The sequence below is a fragment of the Gossypium arboreum genome, chromosome 5 (assembly GCF_025698485.1).
Source record: "Gossypium arboreum isolate Shixiya-1 chromosome 5, ASM2569848v2, whole genome shotgun sequence".
Classification (NCBI taxonomy): domain Eukaryota; kingdom Viridiplantae; phylum Streptophyta; class Magnoliopsida; order Malvales; family Malvaceae; genus Gossypium; species Gossypium arboreum.
This window is the reverse complement of record NC_069074.1, coordinates 25683646-25709832: the sequence shown is the minus strand read 5'-3', so window position 1 is coordinate 25709832 and position 26187 is coordinate 25683646. Positions and strand designations below refer to the sequence as shown.

The window sequence follows — 26187 nt, the reverse complement described above, 5'->3', positions numbered from 1 at the left end:
TCGAGTCTGAATGGTATATAGAATGAAAATTTAGTAAATAAAAGAATTATACCCGTTTAGATTTATCTCTTAAATATATATATTTGTATGATACAAATTATTAAAACATAAAAATAAAATATACCAAATAATACAAAACATAACATAATTATTGGAGAGGACGGTTGAAACTTGAAAGTGTTAAGCAAGTTTACTACTTGTACGTAATGCGATTTTATAATTAGTGTGTGTACCAGCTATTTTATTTTTCTTACATAATTGAATAAAGTTTACTTACAAAAAATAACATATAATATTATAAATTAAACAATATGTTATCTATGTTTAAACTTATAATAAAATAAAAATTTAAATTTATTAAATATTAAATTTAAAATAATATAAATTTATTCTTAATATTTTTTAAAAAAAATATGCAAACTTAAAATGGGCTTGAATTAGCTATTTATAAATATGAACGAACATAATCAGAATTTAAGTCTTATATTTAAGGTTGAACTACGCTTAAACAAATATAAATTATATTAATAATTTCTCTTAAATATAACCCAACTCGACTCATAAACATTTCTAATTTAAAATCAAGTGAAGCTTAATTCACCACCCGAAAACACTCGCCATCCTGCCTATAATAAAAATCCTAGTAAAATATTGAATTTTAGCAATGAAGGGTATAAGAGAGTGAAAACGAGGGGAGTTCAGTTTGAAAACAGTAAGGTGATTAAATTATTTGGATCCGGCGTGAGATTTTGGTATCAACCTCGAATATACAATTTCATAGATTTTGAAATTGCAGGCCCATGATGTATTTTTTTTAGATACCCCCTTTAATTATTAAATTAAAGGTGAAAAGCAAAAGAGAGGAAAAGTCATAGAAAAGGGCATGCTAGCTTTGAAAACTTAAAGGACATTGATTGGAGAGGGTAGATTTGGTGCAAGATTCTGTCATGAATCTTGATTAGAAAATTCGGTAAAACAGGGGTAATTTAAAGGAACAAGGAGACCCAACACAGTATATTTTGGTCTAAGATTCATGTCTTTTTCTTGGATTCATCATGTTAAATAGCAGCAGCCCACATGATTTGGTAGAAAATTCTACCAAGAACTAAAGTATCTTTTTTTTAAAAAAAAAAAAATTTGGCAGCATTGGAAGTGAAATTCTGTGTTAGGTATTGACTCCTTGGACCTTGGATATTCATAATGATGCAAACTCAAATTGTGTCTTTTCCAGGAAACTGTTGTGCTAGTTCAATAAACTTTAACCTGATCATAAACTGGAGATTCTGATAGGGTTTGTAAGTCATACTGATACAAAAAAGTAGGTAACGTGGGACTTTCCACTTTCCTACTTAATGAATTTGAGACGACATAAGTTCAAGATAGAACAAGAGTTGCAAATATCATACTTGTTTTACATAAATCAATTAAATTAAGTTTTTTGGTAGCATTAACTACACAAACTTAGAAAAAAGTGGCATGTTACAGCCAAGGCATGCTGTCATCGATGGGTTAGATTTCACTTAATTAAAAACTCTTTACTTTGTAAAATAATAAATATGACTTCGAGAGGTATTTTGATAGTCATTATTTTTATATAAATATTTTGATATGTAATTGGAAGCAATGTTAAGCACAGTGTGTGTAATGGATTGTACTAAATTATCAAGATACATGCATGTTGTCATTCCTTTATATTAGTCAACCCACTTTCTCAATAGTTGGAAAAAATAAAATAAAAAGTGGAGTGGTTCCAAGCAGATGTGGTGTGTTACCCATGAAATTGGAATCTCGTGTTCTGAACCTCAAGTCCCATTTGGTAGCTGTCATTTTAGGGCTTGGAATCTAGTCACAAGTTTGAATCTTTGTTTAAAATTATAATTTTCTATTGTTTCGTTTGATGGATTCCAGCCATTGGAAATGGGAGCCGCCAAAAGGTGCCAAAATAAGTTTCAACCTTTAACACTCGATCCCGCCAATGGATTGAGTTCCATATCAGGCTCAAGTTCGATAAACAAATATTCTTTTACTTACAAGTTTAATTTAATTTAAATTCTAATATAATTAAAAATAATATACTAACTTCTTTTAATAAAACGTGTAAAACTCGATCCCACCAAACCATAACTTTGTTTTGGATACAACACTAATATTAGAGATTCAACATTGTGGTGAGTTTTTTGTGAGATAAAACAATGAACATTTCATTCAAATCCTGCAGACTGGATGGGGGTGTCTAAAATATGCATAACCACGTAAGATTTTGTCATTGGAAGGCAAATGTGTGTTTAATAGTGGCAGCTTTCAATGGGGGGCCAATGCTGACAGAAACATAATTGATAATGGCAACGCGAATTAAGAATCTAAAGCATCAAACTTGCCATGATTCAATATTGATACGGAAGCTCCTAATTTTATTAATGGGGGCATTTCAATTACACATTGACCGACCAAACCAGGGATACTGTGAAGCACATGGTTAAAACTTAAAGACATAAAAAGCAAATCTCTCTTAGGGCAACCCAATGATGTTTCACCAGACACCCACCTCCATGAACCCATCCTCAGTGGCACAGCCCCTAAACATCCCGGTGGTGTTAAACCCACATGCCACTTCACCGTCCTTGGAGACCGCGATCAGCCCCGCTTTGCCTTCATCTAACCTATTCTTTATCACATAATCCACCGCCTCATGCAGATTCAACCTTTTGTATTCCATCACTGCAGACACTTCCCTCGCCAGTGTGCTCCGGATGATTGCTTCCCCTTCGCCGGTGCACGACACTCCGCATAACTCAGATGCGTAGGTCCCCGATCCTATTAGTGGTGAATCACCGATCCTTCCACTCATCTTGTTCATGAGCCCACCTGTGGAGGTGGCGGCAGCACATCGGCCTTGCTTGTCAACCACCACGCATCCGACTGTCTCCGGAGCGTAGACACTGATTGGCAGCCCATTCATCTGCAAAGGGCTGTCCATGGCGGCACCGGCTCCACAGGTGCCAACAGCCGGGATACGATAATCAAACTGACCAGAAGACAAAACTAGGAAATGTTAGCCATCGTTCCATTGAATGAATGTCGTTTTTTTAGAGGGAAAGTAATGTAAAATCTTAAACGTATACCAGGATAGAGTTGGCCTCTTTTGCCAACTTGAGCATCCCGACATTATCTTCGGTAATAAAGTATTCGTTGTCCACCATCTCCACGCCCTGTAACAAATCCAAACCATTAATCTAAGAAGACCCAAACTTGTCCCTAACAGTGTCAGGTTTCAGACTTCAACACGTGTGTTGCTGAACCTAAGATTCGAAAAGCATTTTAAAAAAAAAAGAGGAATTTGGACCAAACTACGAACCTGTTTCTTGGCAAACTCTTCGGCACCTGAAAAGGCCAGATACGAATGTGGTGATTTTTCCATTACAAGTCGGGCAAGGGAAACTGGGTTCTTAACGGTGGTTAACCCGGAAACGGCACCGCACCGCCTTTTCGGACCATCCATAATACTGGCTTCCATTTCCACCGTTCCATTCTCCGTCAGGGCAGATCCACGCCCGGAGTTAAACAGAGGATCGGTTTCCAATTCTCTCACCTATACCAAAACAAAATCCAAATTCAGAGATAATAAAATGTGGAATCTGATGGTTTTTCCATTTTTCTTGCTATATGTATAATCTCCATTCTATTTTAAGGGATTAAAGGGAAAGAAGCGGCGGAGGGAACATACGACAAGCTCAACAACGTCAATGGCGGGGAGGTTAGAGCGGAGAGCAGAGATTCCAATATCAAGGCAACGAGTGAGGAGTCTTTTAGCCTCCTCTTGTCTTTCTTTAGGGAGATTAGGGTCGACGCCAGCACCACCATGCACTGCGATTGCCCAGGCTCCCATTTCTCTCCCTTCTCAACACTGCCTTTTCTCTGCCTCTCTAACCTTTCGTCTAAGCACTCTTTGCTTTGCTACTTAAAAACTAAAACCTCGAAGCCCCTTTTATAGACTTTCGTGGACTTGAAAACCTCTTTGAATTTGATTCAAATCTGGTTTTTTTTATTCATTCAAGGAAAAAAATCTAGGTAGAATCAGGTTAGAGGAATCTATCTCTTTTTGTGTTCTTTCTCTCTCACTCCCACTTGTTGTTACTTTTAGAATATTACACGTCATTTACTAGGCTTTGCCTGTAATCATAAATTACGAAAAGCGCGACAAACAATTTCTTTCAGCCTCCAACTAAAAAAATTTATTTTAATATTTTATTTATTTTTCACTTCTTAAATTTTTATTTTATTAAATTATCTTAAAATAAGTGAAAAATTAATATTTGTTAAGTGTATTAAAGTGGTACATAAGTAAATTTTCACATTAGCATTTAACGGGTCGCCATATTAATAAAATTAAAAATATTACATTTTTATCAATTTTAGATGATTTAAAAAAATAAAATTTTAATGATTAAAAAATAAAAAATAAATGAAAGATTAAAATAATTTTTTTATAAAATTGGTGGACAAAAAATTATTATGCCTAATTTCTATTCGAGTATTTTCTGCCTTTAATTTTATTAGAAAAATTTCTTAAAATAGAAAAAAATAGAATTAAATATAACAATATTTAGTTTGTAAATAAATAAAAAATAAAATGCAAGTTTCAATAAAAATGAAAATATTTAATAATATGTGCTTTATTTAGTAAGAGATTGAAATTTGTGTTTTGTTTCTTTGTATTGAAGCAAATAAGACAAGGTAATAAACAATTTCACACCTAACCCCCAATAGAAAATGCTAATTAAGGAGATAATGTATTAAATGTAGGATTTTGGATTTTCTCTTAAGAGATTCCTGCACTGATAGTAGGGAAGTTAAATAAATTAGTGTCTCGAGTTCCTCACTATTTTTGGCCACATTTTTAGGTTAATAAATAATTATTGGTAGCCAAATGAAATTAGAGGAATTGAAAATTTGAAAGCCACTCCTATGTGCAAGGACTAAGGTGTTTAATTAATTATAGGTTGGAACCAAATTTTATATGATAGAGAATATCTAGTTTTCAGCAACCAAATATCGGAATTGGGAAGTAAATGTTATCAAACTTAATAGGGTAAACTATAAAAATAGTCACTTTTATTTGTCTCAGGTTACATTTTAGTTACTTCTGTTTGAAATATTATGTTTTAGTCACTTATGTTATTATTTTGTTACGAAGTGATCATTCTTCAATTAAGTTCTGTTATCTTCCTAACGGTAATCCTACATAGCAGTCCAACTAGATTTTAAGTGCCAACTTGGATTTCCAAATGGGATGAGAATAGAATTTTAATTAAATAAATTTAATTAATTAAAAATTTTAAACCCTAAATATTAGTTGAAAAAACCGTTCATCTCCTCTATTTTTTTTAGCTTTTATTTTCATTTGACTAAAAAAAGCTATTATCATCAGAATTTTTTATTCACGTACAAAAACAAAACATGATTCAATGGAGGGTTCAGGTATGTCTTCTTTACCGACAAATTTATGTTCTAAGACTTGAAATCAAGTGGTTTGTTTGTTTAATCTGATTTTTGTTTGTTTGTTTGTTTGTTCTAAGACAAATTTATGTCTTCTTCACGTTCTTGAATAATTAGTTTCTCAATCCGACTTTTTTTTATCTGAACCGGCTTGTTTGTTCACAATAGCTTTGTGGGTATTCCATATTTTTCTTTCTTACTGCTGATTTTGTGCTGATATGGAACTAATATAAAAAAAATTACATTCTCAATCATATGTTCTGCATCTGTTTTGGCTTTCTTTGATTAATTTCATTTAGATGGAATTATTTCACTTATTTTGCTTTTCTTGTATATGCGAAATCTTGTATGGAAACTTGTAATCTATCACTCTATCGCTTGTACTATCGTTGTTGTTGATATAGAATGGATTCAGGTTGTATACTTTATTCAAAAAATGAAAATCTTCCTTATTAACGGATACGAGGACAAACATCCCAGCAGCCACAACAACAACAACTGATGTCTCAGATGAAATCATAGCCTACTCGATTAAAGAACAGATTGGGTTTGCAAAGCACCCAATCAAATCATCGCAAAATATGCAGCAGAGACTTCAAGCATCAGGTCAAACATCAAGTTCCTTGCTTCAATTGTATCAACCACATAGAGCTGTTCCGGATACATCATCAAGTATGTTTTTGAATTTTTACAGTTACATATTGTTGCTCTTCGCCTTATTTCTTTGTTGCAAAGGATGACTATCTTTTGTAATATACGTCAATGTTGTTATTAATACTCAGATTTATAACAAGCCATATGAATGTTCAGTTCTGTTTTATTTTAATAACACATAAACAATGTCGACATTAATATTTAAGGCAAACTCGTAAATTATATAGTCAATAAATGTTGGTAATATTGTAAAGTTGTTTTTAATACTCAGTTTTATAACAAGCAAACACCGGAACAAGAAAGTCCAAAATTCGCCCCACAACGTTTGTACATTTTTGCATGTAATTCCTTATACAATTTACATTCGTAAATCGGAGGACTTATGAGTATATCTGTTAATACATACTTCATCCGGCTAAATTATGCATTTCATTTACTATTATAATTACGTTCTTCAACCGGGGGAAGGTGACTATCCTTTGTAATATACATCAATGAAACTTTTTAATATCATACAGTTGTTATTAATACTTAGATTTATAACAAGCCATATGGAATGTTCATCCTCGCACTAATATATATATATATAGATAAACTAAAATATATATCTTGTGAAGCAAACTTATAGAGTAAAATTTTCATAAATTATGCGTGAGGTATTCATGGTAAAGACAACCACATGTGAAATTAAAATTGATTACTTTCATTTTGCAGACCAAATCAGCAACCAGTTGAAGTAAAAAAAAAATTGTATAAATACAGGATCAAAGTAATGCAATGCATGTTTATTTCCTTCTCTCCTTTTTACAATGCCAATTGAGTAAAAATAATTGTTAATTATGAGACAAAAGATTCTGATTTTTCTAGCATGAAATTGCTCATATTATTTGGTAATTAATTTCAAATTTACATGTTTGTTTCATATTTTATTGACACCCATGATTTCTTCTTCGTCCTTTTCGACCCTGTTAGCTTCTTCTAACCAGCTCTTAGTAGGAGTGGATCGACAACGCATCAGCAAAAAAGTATTTGTAGATGGGACTGCAGCAGCTTGATCATCAACATGATCGAGGGAGCATTTACAAGCAATCACAATTCTTAATATCAATTTGCAAGCCTGAGAAAATTGCAGATTTCAAAAACTTAATATCAATCAACATGATTTTGTTGCATGTCTAAAAGAACATTAAATAAATAACTTATGGAATAGGGGTAAATTTGAGCAAAATATGATCAATTCTCAAAGAAAATTAAGGTACACATAGCATAGAAGGGGAGACGAAAGGATCATAATACAGCTAATAAGGGTGAATCAGACTAAAGCATTAAAATGATTTGTGGAACAAATTAGACACAAGGGATGTACAGTTCAAATATAAAACTTAACTAAATCTACAACACAAATCTCATGTCTCAGCAGAAGCAGTGAAACTGAGCCAAGACGCTATTAAAACAATCGAGTTTTGACACCTTTTAGACCATTTCATGCAGGAAAGAAATAACTCACTATAATCACTTGCTTATCTGGAAATTCTTTGTGCATCCTTCTCCAAACAAAACTCCTAACATTTGTAAGCATGTTTACCCTCTAGTTTGATGCAAAAACAGTAACAAGCCGATTTCAAGGACTACAATCTCCTAATCATATATTTCACGTTGAGCTCTATATTGGGAATATCTTGAAAGTTAGATTACTAGGAAGAATAAAGATACAAACGTTGGTCAAAGGAATTGAGTGGAACCAACCTGACATAATCAAACAAACTGCTAGAAATTCCAAACTATTCTAAATAACACATTATCATAAAAGCAACAAAGAAATAAGGCAAAGGGTAACAGTATGTAACTGTAAAAATTCAAAAACATACTTGATGATGTCTCCGGAACAACTCTCTATGATTGATACAATTGAAGCAAGGAACTTGATGTTTGACCTGATGCTTGAAGTCTCTGTTGCATATTTTATTGTACTTGATTGGGTTGCTTTTCCAAACCCAACTGTTGCTGCAACTGAGAAGGCTGTGATTGCATTTGAGACATCAGTTGCTGCTGTTGTTGTGGCTGCTGGGATGTCTGTCCTCCTATTCATTAATAAGAAAGATTTTCATTTTCTGAATAAAGTATACAACATGAATCCATTCTATATCAACAACAACGATAGTACAAATGATAGAGTGATAGATTACGAGTTTCTATACAAGATTTCGCGCATACAAAAAAAGCAAAATAAGTGAAACAATTCCATCTAAAATGAAATTAATCAAAGAAAGCCAAAACAGATGCAGAACAGTTGATTGAGAATGTAATTTTTTTATATTAGTTCCATATCAGCACAAAATTAACAATAGAAAAGAAACATATAGAATACCCACAAAGGGGTTGTGAACATACAAGCCGATTCAGATCAGAAAAAGTCGGATTGAGAAACCAATTATTCAAGGACGTGAAGAAAACATAAATTTTTCTTAGAACAAACAAACAAACAAACAAAAATCGGGTTGAACAAACAAACCACTTGATTTTAAGTCTTAGAACATAAATTTGTCGGTAAAGAAAACATACCTGGACCCTCCATTAAATCCTGTTTTATTTTTGTACATGAATAAAAAATTCTGATGATAATAGCTTTTTTTAGTCAAATGAAAAAGAAAGCTAAAAAAAATAGAAGAGATGAACGGTTTTTACAACTAATATTTAGGGTTTAAAATTTTTAGTTAATTAAATTTATTTAGTTAAAAATCTATTCTCATCCCATTTGGAAATTCAAGTTGGCACTTAAAATCTAGTTGGATTGCTACATAGGATTACTGTTAGGGAGATAACAGAACTTAACGGAAGAGTGATCACTTCGTAACAAAATAATAACATAAGTGACTAAAACGTAACATTTCAAACATAAGTGACTAAAATGTAACCTGAGTCAAACAAAAATGACTATTTTTGTAATTTACCAAACTTAATATTCAAGGATTTTATTTGAATTTAAAGATGTGCATATTTTTGGTTTAATGTATAGAATGATATGGAAACTTTGATTTTCTATTATTCTGTATATGATTTTTAAAATGAAATATTGTATTGGTTTTGTTAATGAGAAAGGAAAGTATAATTTATTAAAATGATATTGTATAGTTTTGATGGAATTAAAGAAAGGGTTAATATCAAGGTGACAGATTATCTATAATAAAGGGTTTAGATTAAGTAGAATTAAGGAAAAATTATCTGATTGTATTTTTTTATTCAAAAAAGTGGTGAATTAATCTCTTTATGTGAGAAATGATTATACAAAACTATAATTCTACATTATTCCTATCCCTTTTCAATAGGAGCATGACAAATCAGATTTTTTCTCCTTATTTTCAGCTTTTTCCTCCTAAAAGAATTCAAATCCAACTAAAAATGCTAAAAATCAAGAGGAAAATTGCTCATATTGGAAAATGATAGGGATGATGTAGAATCACAATTTCATATAATCCATTTTCCTTTGTACGTTATGTCAAAAAGCAAATTAATCCTCTATTAAGAATTCACTCATTTCTACTGTTAAAAATTAGTTTTATATACCAGCACAAGACTCGCCAGTTTTTAATACTACAGATAGATAAAAAATTTAACAAGAAGGAATAATTTGCTCTTTTTGTTTTTTAGTAGATGGACAAATGAAACCTATCTCCTAATATAAAAATCTTCTTGATACTTTTACACCTTCAATCTCAATAATTGACTAAAAATGAGTTATTATGATTTCGAGCAAGCCGCTTAGTGAAATTGGTAGACACGTTGCTCTTAGGAAGTAGTGCTACATCATCTCTATTCAAGTCTGAGTGGTATATAGAATGAAAATTTAATAATTAAAAGAATTATACCCGTTTGTATTTATCTCTTAAATATATATATCTGTATGATACAGATTATTAAAACATAAAAATAAGATATACCAGATAATGCAAAACATAACATAATTACTGGAGAGGACAGTTGAAACTTGATAGTGTTAAAGCAAGTTTGCTACTTGTACATACTGCGATTTTATGATTAGTGTGTGTACCAGCTATTTATTTTTCTTACATAATTGAATAAAGTTGACTTACAAAAAATAACATATAATATTATAAATTAAACAATATGTTATCTATATTTAAACTTATAATAAAATAAAAATTTAAATTTATTATATTAAATTTAAAATAATATAAATTTATTCTTAATATTTTTTAAAAGAAATATATGTAAATTTAAAATGGGCTTGAATTAGCTATTTACAAATATGAGCGAACATGACTAAAATTTAAGTATTATATTTAAGGTTGAACTACGCTTAAATAAACATAAATTATATTAATATCATAAAATAATTTCTCTTAAACATAACTCAACTCGACTCAAGAATATTTCTAATTTAATCAAGTGGAGCTTAATTCACCACCCCGAAAACACTCACCATCCTGCCTATAATAAAAATCCTAGGAAAATATTGAATTTTAGCAATGAAGGGTATAAGAGAGTGAAAACGAGGGGAGTTCAGTTTGAAAACAATAAGGTGATTAAATTATTTGGATCCGGCGTCAGATTTTGGTATCGACCTTGAATATACAATTTCCTAGATTTTGCCCATGATGTATTTTTTTTAGATACCCTCTTTAATTATTAAATTAAAGGTGAAAAGCGAAAGAGAAGAAAATTCATAGAAAAGGGCATGCTAGCTTTGAAAGTTTGAAGGACATTGATTGGAGAGGTTAGATTTGGTGCAAGATTCTGTCATGAATCTTGTTTAGAAAATTCGGGAAGAGGGAGGTAAAACTGGGGTAATTTAAAGGAACAAGTAGACCCAACACAGTATATTTCGGTCTAAGATTCATGTCTTTTTCTTGGATTCATCATGTTAAATAGCAGCAGCCCACATGATTTTAATCCCATAGATTAAGAATCTAAAGCATCAAACTTGCCATGATTGAATATTGATACGGAAGATCCTAATTTTATTAATGGGGGCATTTCAATTACACATTGACCGACCAAACCAAGGATACTGTGAAGCACATGGTTAAAACCTAAAGACATAAAAAGCAAATCTCTCTTAGGGCAACCCAATGACGTTTCACCAGACACCCACCTCCATGAACCCATCCTCAGTGGCACAGCCCCTAAACATCCCGGTGGTGTTAAACCCACATGCCACTTCACCGTCCTTGGACACCGCGATCAGCCCCGCTTTGCCTTCATCTAACTTATTCTTTATCACATAATCCACCGCCTCATGCAGATTCAACCTTTTGTATTCCATCACTGCAGACACTTCCCTCGCCAGTGTGCTCCGGATGATTGCTTCCCCTTCGCCGGTGCACGACACTCCGCATAACTCAGATGCGTAGGTCCCCGATCCTATTAGTGGTGAGTCACCGATCCTTCCACTCATCTTGTTCATGAGCCCACCTGTGGAGGTGGCGGCAGCACATCGGCCTTGCTTGTCAACCACCACGCATCCGACTGTCTCCGGAGCGTAGACACTGATTGGCAGACCATTCATCTGCAAAGGGCTGTCCATGGCGGCACTGGCTCCACAGGTGCCAACAGCTGGGATACGATAATCAAACTGACCAGAAGACAAAACTAGGAAACGTTAGCCATCGTCCCACTGCATGAATGTCGTTTTTTCAGAGGGAAAGTAGTGTAAAATCTTAAATGTATACCAGGATAGAGTTGGCCTCTTTTGCCAACTTGAGCATCCCGACATTATCTTCGGTAATAAAGTATTCATTGTCCACCATCTCTACGCCCTGCAACAAATCCAAACCATTAATCTAAGAAGACCCAAACTTGTCCTTGACACTGCCAGGTGTCAGACTTCAACACGTGTGTTGCTGAACCTAAGATTCGAAAAGCATTTAAAAAAAACGTGGAATTTGGACCAAACTACGAACCTGTTTCTTGGCAAACTCTTCGGCACCTGAAAAGGCCAGATACGAATGTGGTGATTTTTCCATTACAAGTCGGGCAAGGGAAACTGGGTTCTTAACGGTGGTTAACCCGGAAACGGCACCGCAACGCCTTTTCGGACCATCCATAATACTGGCTTCCATTTCCACCGTTCCATTCTCCGTAAGGGCAGATCCACGCCCGGAGTTAAACAGAGGATCGGTTTCCAATTCTCTCACCTATACCAAAACAAATCCAAATTCAGAGATTATAAAATGTGGAATCTGATGGTTTTTCCATTTTACTTGCTATATGTATAATCTCCATTCTATTTTAAGGGATTAAAGGGAAAGGAAGGGGCAGAGGGAACATACGACAAGCTCAACAACGTCAATGGCGGAGAGGTTAGAGCGGAGAGCAGAGATTCCAATATCAAGGCAACGAGTGAGGAGTCTTTTAGCCTCCTCTTGTCTTTCTTTAGGGAGATTAGGGTCGACACCAGCACCGCCATGCACTGCGATTGCCCAGGCTCCCATTTCTCTCCCTTCTCAACACTGCCTTTTCTCTGCCTCTTTAACCTTTCGCCTAACCACTCTTTGCTTTGCTACGTAAAAACTAAAACCTTGGAGCCCCTTTTATAGACTTTCGTGGACTTGAAAACCTCTTTGGATTTGATTTTATTTTTCTTACATAATTGAATAAATTTGACTAGTAAGATTATTAGAAAATAGAAAAAGTAATAATTAAAAAAGATAAAAAAACAATGGAAAATAGGCGGCCATTCGGCTTTATCAGGAGCGCGCGCTGTGCGGTCAGTATCGCAGTTTAAAAACAGTGGCCAACAACAAGCAGAAAAAAATGAAAAGCTATGGACCCATCCATGGGTTTAGGGGTTTAAAGTTTCCATGTGGGGGTGACTGATGCTGACCCCGCCCTTCGCCAATTATATTCAACCCAACCTAACTAGATTCTTGGTGGCACCTGCTTGCTTATAGGCGGCGGACGACCATTAAAATATTGTAACGTTAATGGCTGCGGACCACTCACCACCTTCTCCGTTGCATCCTCCGATTTGTCCTTCTATTTCAAAGCGCCCCCCCCCCCCCAAAAAAAAAAACCATCATTTGATGCCAATTATAATTCCAATGAAAGGCTTTTATTATATCACACAAACTTGATTAAAATCCATAATTTTTTTTTAACTACATGAAAAAATTATAAAAATATGGTCATATATTTGTCAAATATATTTTTTTACTGGATACTCACACTTGGATAAAGATGATTAAATTGATGGCTATGCTATTGGGACATCCGATGTGTTCATGAACCGTACATACATACATAAGATATAGCATTCAAATTCAACATTCGCTTGAAATCCAAATATATACAAATCAGACCTTAAAGAAAAATCTCACGTATTGATTTCAACCTGATTTAAATGACTATCCTAATTTATTGATTACTTTTAGTTTTCGCTTTTTCTTCATTAAAATTGTTATACTCCTCCGCTATATAGACCCATGTTAGCAGAGCAGAAGATGTTAAATTCTCTTTTGATTTCATGTGAGGTAGTATCCTAGTTGATCACATTTCCAAACTTGAAGAGTGACACCCTTTCATGAACCAGACCACCTACTTTTAGGTATGAACATTACTCAAGTATGAACATACTCTCACCACAATAATGGTCTCATTTAAGCGTAACAACCTTGTATTAGTTTAATACATAGTAAGATGGATCTCACGATATATGTTCTTCACGCCATGAATATCCTTTATGCATTTTGTGGGATTGAGCATTTATTCTGTCACGTCACATTTGTGAACAAAATGACTTTACCTATAGATACTCTTATAATGATGAAGAAAAGAATAATCTTTTGAAACCCTAAAGTTATTCTGAGTAATTCTCTCCCCTTTCTCTCTCAATTTGTTCTCTTGTTCTTTTTCGAGTCTTCGCCCCTCTAGGTGGACTGACCTCCACAGAACCATCACTATCTCCTCATTTGTTATGCCTTTTATCAACAAAAATATCATAATTGGAGTATGAATTATTAATAATATGCAAATTCAATTGGCATAACGACTTATTTTGCCCTCAACTCTACAAAAAAAATCATTTTAGCCTTGTATTTAATTTTTCACCTTTTAGCCCTTAAACTTGCATTGTTTGTCAAATCACCCAAAAAATAGATGAAAAAATTAACGTTTGCTAACTTTGCTAACGTGGCATCCACGTGCAAGCCACGTCAGGGATTGATCAATTTTTAAAAATTAAAATTATTTTTTAAAATTTTAGCACTTTTAATATATATTTTAAATAATTTCTACTTTTTAAATTTTTATATTTAAAAATATTAATTAATTACTAATATAGTATACACGTATATGTCATGTCAGCAAAGTTAACAAATGTTAACTTCTTTATTCATTTTGAAGTAATTTGACAAAAGAAAATACTAATTTAAAGACTAAAAATTAAATAAAAGGCTAAACTGATTTTTTTTTTGTAAAGTCAAGGTCCAAATAAATTATTATGCTAATTTAATTTATTAATTCAAAATTTTTATAGAAAATAATATTGTTTGCCATAAAATTTTTAAAATGATATAAAATGACTCCTTTAATGAATTTATAATGAGAAAAGATATTACAAGCATTATTTAAAAAAGAGAGGAGAGCAAAGGAGGGGAGGTCAGGTACAGGAGGATCTTCTTTGAATGAAAAGGTGCTTAATGGTAGACATATTTCTTTCTTTTTATTATTTTTACTATATGGAAGTATGTCGCTGTCAAAAGGGATTAGCATTTCAGCTTTTCTCCAAAGGTGGTGAAGAATCTTATTACATTATCACTTATTTGTTAAAGATCCATTGAAATATCAGCATAGCATTACTTTTCCCAATTTTGGCTTTTCTCTTTGTTTTTGCACTTCTGTGGATTAACAACACTGCCTTACGTTACAACAAATTCTAGGACTGCATCGGCATGGATATACAACTTAAATAAGTGTACAAATTTATATCGTTAAAGATTGATATATTAAAATGATTCAGAAGAGGGTATTTTGTTTTTTTATACCAAAATCAATAAAACTCAAATTAAATCGGTGGCACAATGAATATTAAATACTTTAACTTTATTATTTCAACAATAATTTCAATTAATTTTATATAAATTTTGAATAAATGTATTAATTAACTGATTTTCTCCACCCATATGAGTGATATGTGCTATAATCTAATTTATGTTTGTACCAGAGAAAGAGAATTGTATGAAACAATAATGCTATGTTAGCATATGTTACTTTCACTCAAATCATGCCACGTAATTACATTAAAAATAACATTCAATTACTAAATATCACATTTGATAATTAAAGGATAAAAATTAATTTAATAATGATTAAATTAATAAATACTTATTTTTTAAATATAATTAAATTGCATAAATTAAATAAAAATGACGCATATTAACATGATCACATAACTATTTCATACCTTCTTTTCTCGTAAAATCAAATGCAATATGCAAGTGTTATGGGCTCAAACTTTAACCAAGTAAACCATGCAACTTTAGGAGGAGAATTTGTTTCAAATTGTCTTAAGTCAACCTTAACCCTTGAAGTTGAGAAAACAACTAATCGAAACAAGCACAAAAGCTTAGAGTAAATACTCTTTGTATTTGATTAACTCAATGGTGAATGGTACAAATGAGGTTGGAGAAGGCATCTATTTATAGTTGATATCACTTTACATAAATGATATAGATTGAATTACATTAATGACTCACATACAAACCTATCTAAAAGATAGAATCCTAACTGTTTACTTTGCCTACTCATCACAGAACTCTAAAAGGACCTTTGCATCTATGCTAAGCCATAATAAACCAACAAACTATTAGGATTGGTTGTCTATAACCTACGTTCAACAATTTAGACAAATCACACTGACTACCCATGTTGCATCAACACTTCTTTACCATAAAGTTTAATACATAATCCACCTCTCTTTTAGGTTGTAGTCCCACCAGTTGCTCAACAAGCTTTATATTGTCAAAAGACTACTACACCTTTAGCACTTTTAATGGGTCTCATCAATATTTAGAACTACTAAGTCAATATTTTTGTCATTGAGAATACCCTTGGCTAGTTGGATTGCGAATATTATCTTGATTCCAACACTCACATTTCGATTCACCAGCACAATGCATTGTTGCCAAGGATCCAAGATATATATATATATATGCAATCAACAAAAGGAATGGGGAAGTCATAATCTGGACTATTTACTCAGTGAAATGATCACTGAAAAGGGTTATTAGAATTTGGAGCTTTTTCGTATTTGGTTTTTAGATGATATAATTAGACATATTGTGGGTATACCCCCACCTCATCTGTTTGCAGATGATGACAGGATTATTTGGGTTTGTACTTTGAATGGTATTTTCTCTCTAAAACATGCTTATTGGCACATCCAAGAAAGACCGTGGAACCCTAAAGATGTGAAGTGGAATAATTTGGATGCATGTACTTCCTAATGATATTAGTGAGCATTTCTTTGCAGGTGACCTCTTTCAATGGTTAAAGTCTAATTTGCAGGAAACCTACTCAATTCGTAGCTGAAAAGGTGAATTGGATTTGTTTATTTGGTTTACTTACCTGGCGAATCTGTGTTAGAATTAAGTGACCCAAATTCTTATTTAAATAAAATACGATGGAAAATAAAATAAAAGTAAAATCCATATAGAACTAGACTTCTTTTATTTTATTTTAGAATAAGGTTTTTAAACCTTATTAAACTCCATCTATTTTATATTGATTAGGATAAGGTGTTTCAATCCTACTAGAATATGGCTTTGCAAGCCTATAAATAGACATAGTCTATTCCTCTTGTATTTGAGTAAAAATTTTTCGACATAGTGAATTTTCTTCTCCTCTGCCGTGGTTTTTTTCCGAAAGGGTTTCACGTAAAATTTATGTGTTCTTTATTTTTATTTATTTTATTCTATTTTATTTTTCACAAATTGGTATCGAGCTTCCGGTTATTCATCTCGATCACGGTAATAGCGTCTTTGAAGTATGAAATTCATTGTTGGATCGCAACACCGATTTGCGTTGTGGCAAATTAAGATGCAAGCGCTTCTTGCAGATGGATCTAGAGGATGCCCTGCTAGGATAGATAAGATGCCTTCGACATTAATGATGAAGAGAAGAAACGTAAGGATCGAAAGGCATTAACACAATTACATCGCATTTGTCCAACGAAATTTTGCGGGATGTGATGAAAGAGAAAACCGCCATTGCATTATGGAAGAGGCTAGAACAAATATGTATGTCGAAAACTCTAACAAGCAAGTTGCATATGAAGCGGCGTCTTTATGCTCATCGTTTGGAGGAAGGTGCGTCAGTACACGAACACTTAACAAGTTGTTTAAAGAAATTCTCTCAACCTTGGAGGCCATGGAGGTTCAAGATGATAAGGAAGATCTAGGGTTGATTCTACTTTGTTCGTTGCCCGTCTTATTCAACCTTTAGAGACACGATTTTATATAGCCATGAGTCTCTCACAGTTGATGAGGTTTATGATTCTTTAACCTCATATGATAAGATGAAGCATCTTGTGGTTAAACCCAACTCTCGGGAGAGGGTCTCATTGTTCGTGGAAGACAAGACCGGAATGTTGATGATGATCGTGGTAGAACACGAGAACGGAATCCTCGTGGTAAATCTAAGGGTAGATCGAAATCTTCAAACAGAGGTAAAACTTGCAACTTCGCAAGAAGAAAGGGCACATTAAATCTGAAAGTGCTATAAGCTACAAAATAAGATTAAAAGGAGGCTGCGAATCAAAAGGAAAACAACCGAAAATTCCGGTGAAGGCGATGTTGTAGAAGACTACAACGATGGTGAACTTCTAGTTGCTTCATCAATGATTCTAAAGTAAGCGAGGAGTGGATACTTGATTCAGTTGCACCTTCCACATGAGTCCCAATCGGGATTGGTTTACAACTTATGAAACGATGATCTGAAGGTGTTGTTTTGATGGGAAATAATGCTTCATGTAAAATCGCGGTGTTGGAACAATTAAAGTTAAGATGTTTGATGGAGTTGTCGAACACTTAGTGACGTGCGGCATGTTCCGAATTGAAAAGAAATTTAATTTCATTGAGTACTCTTGATTCAAAAGGGTGCAGATACACAGTGAAAGTGGGGTTTTAAAGATTTCAAAGGGTCCCTTGTTGTGATGAAAGGGCAAAGAAAGATTGCCAAGTTATATGTTTTCTGTGGTTCTATCATATCTTGGTGATGCAATTGTCGCTTCCTCTTCCTTGTCGATGATGATATTACTAAACTTTGGCATATGCGCCTAGGGCATATGAGTGAGAATGGCATGGCGAATTAAGCAAAGAGGACTTCTTAATGGGCAAGGAATTTGCAAACCGAATTTCTGTGAGCACTTTGTGTTTTGGGAAGCAAAAGAGAGTTCGATTCACTAGAGGAATCCATAACACGAAGGAAACGTTGGAGTATATCCATTCGATCTGTGGGGCCGCCCAGAGTGCCTTCGAGAGGTGGAGCTAATTATATGCTAACCTTTATTGATGATTTTTCCAAAAAGTTTGGGCGTTCTTCCGAAGCGTAAAGCGATGTGTTTTCCACATTTAAGTCTTGGAAAATTATGATTGAAAACAGACGGAAAAGCAGATAAAATACCTCCGCATGCACAATGGCTTAGAGTTCGCTCGATGAGTTTAATAGATTGTGCAAGTCGAAGGATCATGAGACACTTGACAGATTCGTCATACTCCACAAACAAAACGGCGTTGCGAACGAATGAACGAACGATCATGGAGAAGGTTCGATGTATGTTGTCAAATGCCAACTTACAAGTCATTTTAGCGTAAGCGACCTCTCATGCATGTTTTTTGATCAACCGATCTCCATCCGTTGCCATTGAGAAAAAGACTCCACAAGAGGTATGGTCTGGTAATCCTGCTAATTATTCTGATTTAAAGATTTTTGGGTGTCCTGCGTATGCTCATGTTGATAATGGAAAATTGGAACCAAGATCCATTAAATGCGTTTTTCTTGGTTATAAAGCTGGTGTAAAAGGCTATAAGTTATGGTGTCCTGAAAATAGAAAAGTTGTGATTAGCAGAGATGTTGTTTTTGATGAAACTGCTATGCTACCTAACTTATCTCTTAAAGACTCTTCCAATAAAGAAAACCAAAAGCAGGTGGAGCATCAGATTAATACAGAATCAACTCCTCAAGCCAAGACAAAATTGAGAATAGAGTTGCTTCTTCACCGCAATACTCTATCGCCAAAAACAGGACAAGAAGAGAAATTAAACCTCCAAAGAAGTATGCCGAGGTTGATCTAGTTGCTTATGCTTTAAATGTGGCTGAAGATATAGATGTGAATCAAGAGCCATTTAATTATTCGAGGCGATTAGTGTGAAGACTCGAGAAAAGTGGATGTTTGCTATGCAAGAGGAGATGGAATCACTCCACAAAAAGCGAACATGGGATCTTGTAAAACTTCCTAAAGGTAAAAAGGCTGTTCGTTGTAAATGGGTGTTTAAAAGAAAGAAGGACTCAGGAGTTGAAGAACCCGGATATAAAGCAAGGCTTGTTACAAAGGGTGACACCAGAGTGCCATCTTTCTTACAAAAGATCAAATGTTTCATGAGAGAACAAAACACATTGATATTCGGTATCATTTTGTTCGTGATATTATTGCTCGTGGTGATATTGTTGTGAGCAAAATTAGCACTCATGAAAATCCTGCAGATATGATGACTAAGTCACTTCCTATAACCAAGTTTGAGCATTGCTTAGACTTGGTTGGTGTTCATTGTTGAAGTTAAACCCTTAAGGGGTTTTTGGAAGAGGTGAAGAACTTGTTTATTGAAAGTTCGCGATGAAGAACTTGTTCATTGAGAATTTGTGTCAAGGTGGAGATTGTTAGAATTAAGTGACCCAAATTCTTATTTAAATAAAATACGATGGAAAATAAAATAAAAGTAAAATCCATATAGAACTAGACTTCTTTTATTTTATTTTAGAATAAGGTTTTAAACCTTATTAAACTCCATCTATTTTATATTGATTAGGATAAGGTGTTTCAATCCTACTAGAATATGGCTTTGCAAGCCTATAAATAGACATAGTCTATTCCTCTTGTATTTGAGTAAAAATTTTTCGACATAGTGAATTTTCTTCTCCTCTGCCCGTGGTTTTTTTCCCGAAAGGGTTTCCACGTAAAATTTATGTGTTCTTTATTTTTATTTATTTTATTCTATTTTATTTTTCACAATCTGGAAGAATTAAAACCTTTTTATTTTTCAGAGTGTTTTACGGAATACAAGTGAGACAGTTAAGATATCATATATATGGGCAAAACAATTTGTTTCTTTTCACAAGGACCACACATCTAAACAATATGAGTCGAGTTCAGACTTACAGGTACCAAAAAGTTGGATCAGCCTTCACACAGATAGCGCGATTCAGGTCACTACTGGAAATACTGCAGTAAGGGATGAAAATGAGGAGTGGATTAAGGGATATAATTGATACTTGGGCAATTGTTCAATCTTTGATGCTGAATTGTGGGGTATGCTTGATGAATTGACCATCATTCAAGATATGTAATATGCAAGCGTAAAGATTCAAACAAATAGCTTGGAGGCAATCAAGGCCATTCAGGGTCTTTTCTTGACGAGTTTGAACTCTGCCATTATTAGACGTATTCATCATCTTCTGGAGAACCTAGGATCTTGGACCATAGAACATTCCCCTAGAGATTTTAGTAAGGTTGTAGATTACCTAGCCAAAATAGCCATTGATACAAGCTTTAGGCTGAAGCTATTTGCGGATATTCTAAAAGAGGTGCTACCACTTTCTTCTACTGGTCAAACTAGTGGCAATATTACCCAGAGAGTTATTATGTAATTAACTTATTATGTTTATTTTCTTTACCAAAAAAAATTACTACAATCAACTAACTAAATTTAGGAAACAAATATTTATAATCATATAATGATAATTAAAGTGTTTTGCATCATTATTGTTCATGAAATTAATTTGAAAAAATATTAATAATAAAAACACATTTTAATGAATAATTATCTAGGGTTTTTCTTATATTTTTATTTGTAATAAATATTATTACTTTGATTTTTAATCCTAATAATTTTTACTCTAACAACAAAATTTTTATACCAACTCTAACAAAATTTTTAATTCCTAGATTTGAGTTCTCCCTTTACTTATGCCTAAAGTAGTGACGAAATTTTGGTTGCTAACATTTTTTTTCTTAAATATTAATGCTGAATTTTAAACACATATCTTTTTTTTTTTTTGGTGATAAAGAATGTAATACATCAACTACATGAAATAGCCACTAGCTTTATCAGCTTGAAGTAAATCTAAAATTTCCTTAAGAGCCTCAACAATTATTTGAAGATTGGACTTCCAATTCAAACTAAGTTTAGCAAGGTGATCAGCTACCGAATTCAGATTTCTTGAAATGTACTCGATCTTCCACTCCCCTTCTGATTGCATGACGCGCTGAGTTCTTCGAAGGACCGCAATCCCTAAGTATTCCAAATTTAAAGTAGACAAATTTTGAGCGACTTCAAGGTTATCAGTCAGAATGATGATCCGTCTGAATCCTTTACTTAACAAAATAAGGATTCCATCCAGGATACCCCACACTTCAGCCTCAAACGGAGAGCAAACACCTAAAAAACGATTGAAACCCACAATCCAATTTCCTTCATGATCTAGAGCTAACCCCCCTGTAGCAGCATACCCAGAATCTCTGCTCACTGCTCCATCAGTGGACAAGTACACCCAGCTTCCTTCTAAATTATTAATGGATTTCGAATTCTGAGAATTATTCTTATAGCCACCATGAAGTGATTCATATTGACGGGCCCAACAACTAGAGGCTTTCACTACTTCGGTTGCTGTCCAGGAAATGTTCTGGAAGATGAACAAGTTTCTATTCTTCTAGATTCTCCATACAATCAACCCAAATAGGCATGACCACGTGACTCTGCTTTCCTGCAACCTTTCATGAAAACAAAGATTAAGAATAAGCCAATTTTGAAAAAGAATAGAGAAAAACCTTTGTTTTAGCTGGTCCAGAATCACTATCTTCCATACTTCATATGCAATGGGGCAATATCGAAGAACATGTATCAAATCTTCCAAAATCATTCCCACAAACAGTACAGGAACTACTGTGACTAATTCCCCTTCTGGTTCGTTCAGAATTAGTAAGAAGTCTCTGCTGAAAGGACAACCAAAGAAAAACTCTAACTCGCTGAGGTCCTTGATACTTCTAAGAGATCTTCCAATGCTCCTCTTGAGTGTTCCACGTATCTTCTTTCAATGCCCAGTAAGTACTGCGAACTGAGAAAGCTCCTGACACTGACCAAGCCCATACAACTCTATCAGGTCCAGAATCCGGATGTGGAGGAGGAATACTAGTGATTCGGCTAATCACTTCTTCAGAAACCCAAATGCAAAACAAGTCCAGGTTTCAGCTCCCATCCAACTTAACCATATCCCTAATACTGCAATTCAAATCAATTAGTAAAGAATAGAATTTTTAGGAATAAAGGGCCCATACATGGAACCCAATGGTCTTTCCAACAGCGAACATTGGCCCTATCCCCAATAGATCATAATAAATTCTCGTGAAAAAGAGACCAAATTTTAGAGAGCGACCTCCAAAGGTGAGAGCATTGATTCCTACTGATAGAGTCAGAAAGCTGATCTTTCCAACCATATTTGGATCGGAGAACGCGCACCCAAAACACCTCACATTTAGACACAAGGCTAAACCCAATCTTCATCAGGAATGACCAGTTTTTGTCATTCAAATGTCTAAAGCCAAGACCACCCCGAGCCCGTGGCTGACAAATAGAATCCCATCCCACTAAGGCCATTTTAGATTGCCCCTTAGTGCAACCCCAGATAAACTGCCTAACCAGTCTTTCTATATTAGCGCAAACACCTTTCGGAATCATTAACGATTGCATAAAGTAGTTAGGAATGGAGAGAAGTACCGATTGAGCTAAAGTGACTCTACCAGCAAAAGATAACCTCCTAGCATCCAACTTTGCAATTTCTTTCTGATCTTATCAACCACAAAATTCAAAGTATTCTTGGAAACCCTATCATGCAGAAGAGGAACACCTAAATAGAGTACCGAGGTTCTGAACTTCCTGAAAACCGAACAACTGGCTAATTTGATTATGAGTGTCAACTTTAGTGCACTTGGAAAAGAAGATACTGCTCTTCCTTACACTAATTTTATGCCCCGTCAAAATTGAGAGAGGATACTGTTCAATAATCGAGCTTGGTCAACCTGAGCTTTGCAAAAAATCACCAAATCGTCAGCGAAGAACAAATGAGAAATCTCAGGTCCAGCCCGGGAGAGTCGTATTGGATCCCAATTGCCAACTTCCATTTCAGTATGAATAAGATGGCTCAACCAATCCATGCAAAGCACAAAAAGGTAGGGCGAAAAAGAACATCCCTGACGGATACCCCTAACAGGTTTGAATTTTTGTGTTGGAACTCCATTCCAAAGGATTTGCATGGTGGACATAGAAATGGTTGACATAATCACCCTCCATAAAAACAAAGGAATTTCAACTGCCGAAAGAGACGCACTAATAAGCTCCCAACTAATTTTATCATAAGCCTTCTCCAAATCCAGCTTAATGGCCATCCACTTCCTCTCCTTCCGATTACATCTCATAGAATGAATGATTTCTTACGTTATGATGATGTTGTCAGAAATGTTTCTTCCAGCAATGAAACCAGCTTGTTCTTGAGAAATCAGTTTAGGAAAGATTACCTTGAATCTATTCGCAATCACTTTCATTATGAGCTTATACAGAACAGAACATAAGCTGATAGGCCGGAAGTGACTAAAATCCTCAGGATTATCCTTTTTAGGTATGAGCACAATCAACGTATTGTTTAAATCCGGCTCAATCTACTTTCCATCAAAGACATCTTTAACCCATTGACAGACATCCTTTCCAAGAATATTCCACTGACTTTGAAAGAAATGGGCATGAAAACCATCACTTCTAGGGGCTTTCAAATGGGCCATGTCGAACAAAGCCACTTTAATCTCTTCATTTGTGATGGTTGACTCCAGAAAAGAAATCTCTGAAAGATTAAGAGAAGGGAATCCACTACTAGGGGTATCTCTCAAAACGGGAGGGGCCTCATCATAAAGATTTTCAAAAAATTCCACCGCCTTAATACTCAGATTATCTTGGTCAGAGCACCATTCGTCATTCTCTATGCGCAGAGATGTGACTCGGTTAAATTTCCTTCTTTTAATAGTACGACTATGAAAAAAATTGGTATTCCGATCCCCCAATTGCATCCAATCACAACGAGCCTTCTGTCTCCAAAGAAGATCCTCATGGTCTAGAATGTTTTCCAACTCATCTCGAACTTCCATTTCTTTTGTGGCTAAATGAATAGAGCCAGACTATTCTAAAGCCCTTTGAATATTTTTAAGTGATCTCATAAGAGTCCGCTTGCGAGTACCCAAAAAGCCATACACATTCCTGTTCCAATCTTTAACAGAGAAAGTAAAATTATTTAAGGAGTCGCTCATATTACCTGCAAAATTTCATTTGCTTTTGACAAAGTTGGAAAAGTCATTATGCTTCGTCCACCATGCTACAAATCTGAACGGTCTGCCTTTAGGAGTGCAAAGATTCGGTCTAGTAAACAATAAGAGAGGCCGATGATCCGACTTGATACGGGTGAGATGGTGTACTAAACATTGGGGAAAAGTAGTCAATCAAGCATCATTTGCTAAGGCCCTATCCAATCTGACTAAAGTACCACTTCTTTGCCAAGTGAAAGGGGGGCTACTATAACCTAAGTCCTGCAGCTCACAAGATTCAACAAAATTGCCAAAAAAATTACAGCGCTTACCGACAGTAAAATGGCTCATTTTATCAGCAGGAGATAAGATGTCATTAAAATCTCCCATCATAAGCCAAGGGGTGAAGTTATGAGGAGCTATGGATTGTAAATCTTCCCAGAAGAGCTTCAGTTTGGACCTATCTGGACTACCATACACAAAAGAAATGAGAATGGATTTATCAGGAATAAGGTTATCAACACATAAAAAAATAAATTGTGGATGGTTCTGAATGATTCTAATATGAATAGAATCATTCCACCCCATTTAGATACCACCTGAAACCTGATTGTTTCAACCCGATGCAAAAAATTGAACCCTAATTTCACAATAATATCATTGGCCTTTTTGCCATTCACTCTCGGTTCAACCAAACAGACAATATTCGGCTTGTGCTCCTCGTTATATTCACGAAAAGCACGAATAAAATTCCTGCTAACACAACCTTGACAATTCCATGTAAATATTTTAAAATTTGAACCCATAATCATAAAAAGATAAATAAACCAAAATAAAATGTAACAACACCAGAAATCTAAAAAACAATTAAAAACAAAAGAAAATTAGAAAACAATAAAAACCAAAATAAATCCTTAAAGCTTACTGTCTAGGGATATAACTCCCTTCAATTTGTCCGTGCACATTGGCTTCCACCAATTCAAGATTGGATTTGGATAAGGCCGAAAGGCTTTCAGCAATCTGCTCTATCGACTACTTCAAAGGGACCCGTTGTGAGCCAGCGAATTTGAAACGGGTATTGCTTCCATGGGAAACTTTGTTTCGTTTCTTAGAAATACCTTTCCCTCTAGTACCGAATCCCTTCCCTAGGCTGAAGTTACTCACCAGGATTAGCCCTTTACTGCTGTTTGGAAGAGAGTTAGTCTTGTTAGGGTTCAAGTTATCGTGGAAAACCACAGCCGTATGTCTTTCAGGATCAAGGTTTCCCACTGCCAGTCTCTCTTCCTTTCTGATACACCCTTCCAGAACCGGATACCCTTGAGCCGAACCAGAATTGAATTCAAGGAGAAGATCCATCTCACCGGTAGAAAGCAATCGCTCGTCTACCACCGCCATAGAGCTGCTACTGCAGCCAGCAACCACATCTTTCTGTTGGGCCACAGTGACAGATCTAGGTAGGT

General features: G+C 34.6%; 4 protein-coding genes across 4 annotated transcripts; all 4 read right to left on the bottom strand.

Moving 5' to 3' along the window:
• Positions 1–2390: 2390 nt before the first annotated feature.
• LOC108451823 (probable isoaspartyl peptidase/L-asparaginase 2) lies at positions 2391–4059 on the bottom strand. Its single transcript, XM_017749514.2, has 4 exons — positions 3725–4059; positions 3356–3589; positions 3123–3209; positions 2391–3025 (listed from the first exon to the last, which is right to left on the bottom strand). The coding sequence occupies exons 1-4, from the start codon at positions 3884–3886 to the stop codon at positions 2531–2533; spliced, it is 978 nt and encodes a 325-aa protein (XP_017605003.1). The 5' UTR covers positions 3887–4059; the 3' UTR covers positions 2391–2530.
• Positions 4060–11108: 7049 nt separating this feature from the next.
• Positions 11109–12695, bottom strand: LOC108452032 (probable isoaspartyl peptidase/L-asparaginase 2). The gene is made up of 4 exons (XM_017749762.2): positions 12441–12695; positions 12072–12305; positions 11841–11927; positions 11109–11743 (listed from the first exon to the last, which is right to left on the bottom strand). Exons 1-4 carry the CDS (start codon positions 12600–12602, stop codon positions 11249–11251), a joined length of 978 nt encoding a protein of 325 aa, XP_017605251.1. The 5' UTR covers positions 12603–12695; the 3' UTR covers positions 11109–11248.
• An 8770-nt stretch (positions 12696–21465) lies between these two features.
• LOC108450866 (uncharacterized) lies at positions 21466–22246 on the bottom strand. The gene is made up of 2 exons (XM_017748632.1): positions 22211–22246; positions 21466–22065 (listed from the first exon to the last, which is right to left on the bottom strand). Exons 1-2 carry the CDS (start codon positions 22244–22246, stop codon positions 21466–21468), a joined length of 636 nt encoding a protein of 211 aa, XP_017604121.1.
• A 180-nt stretch (positions 22247–22426) lies between these two features.
• LOC108450865 (uncharacterized) lies at positions 22427–23824 on the bottom strand. Its single transcript, XM_017748631.1, has 3 exons — positions 23459–23824; positions 22844–23222; positions 22427–22593 (listed from the first exon to the last, which is right to left on the bottom strand). Exons 1-3 carry the CDS (start codon positions 23822–23824, stop codon positions 22427–22429), a joined length of 912 nt encoding a protein of 303 aa, XP_017604120.1.
• Positions 23825–26187: the final 2363 nt, after the last annotated feature.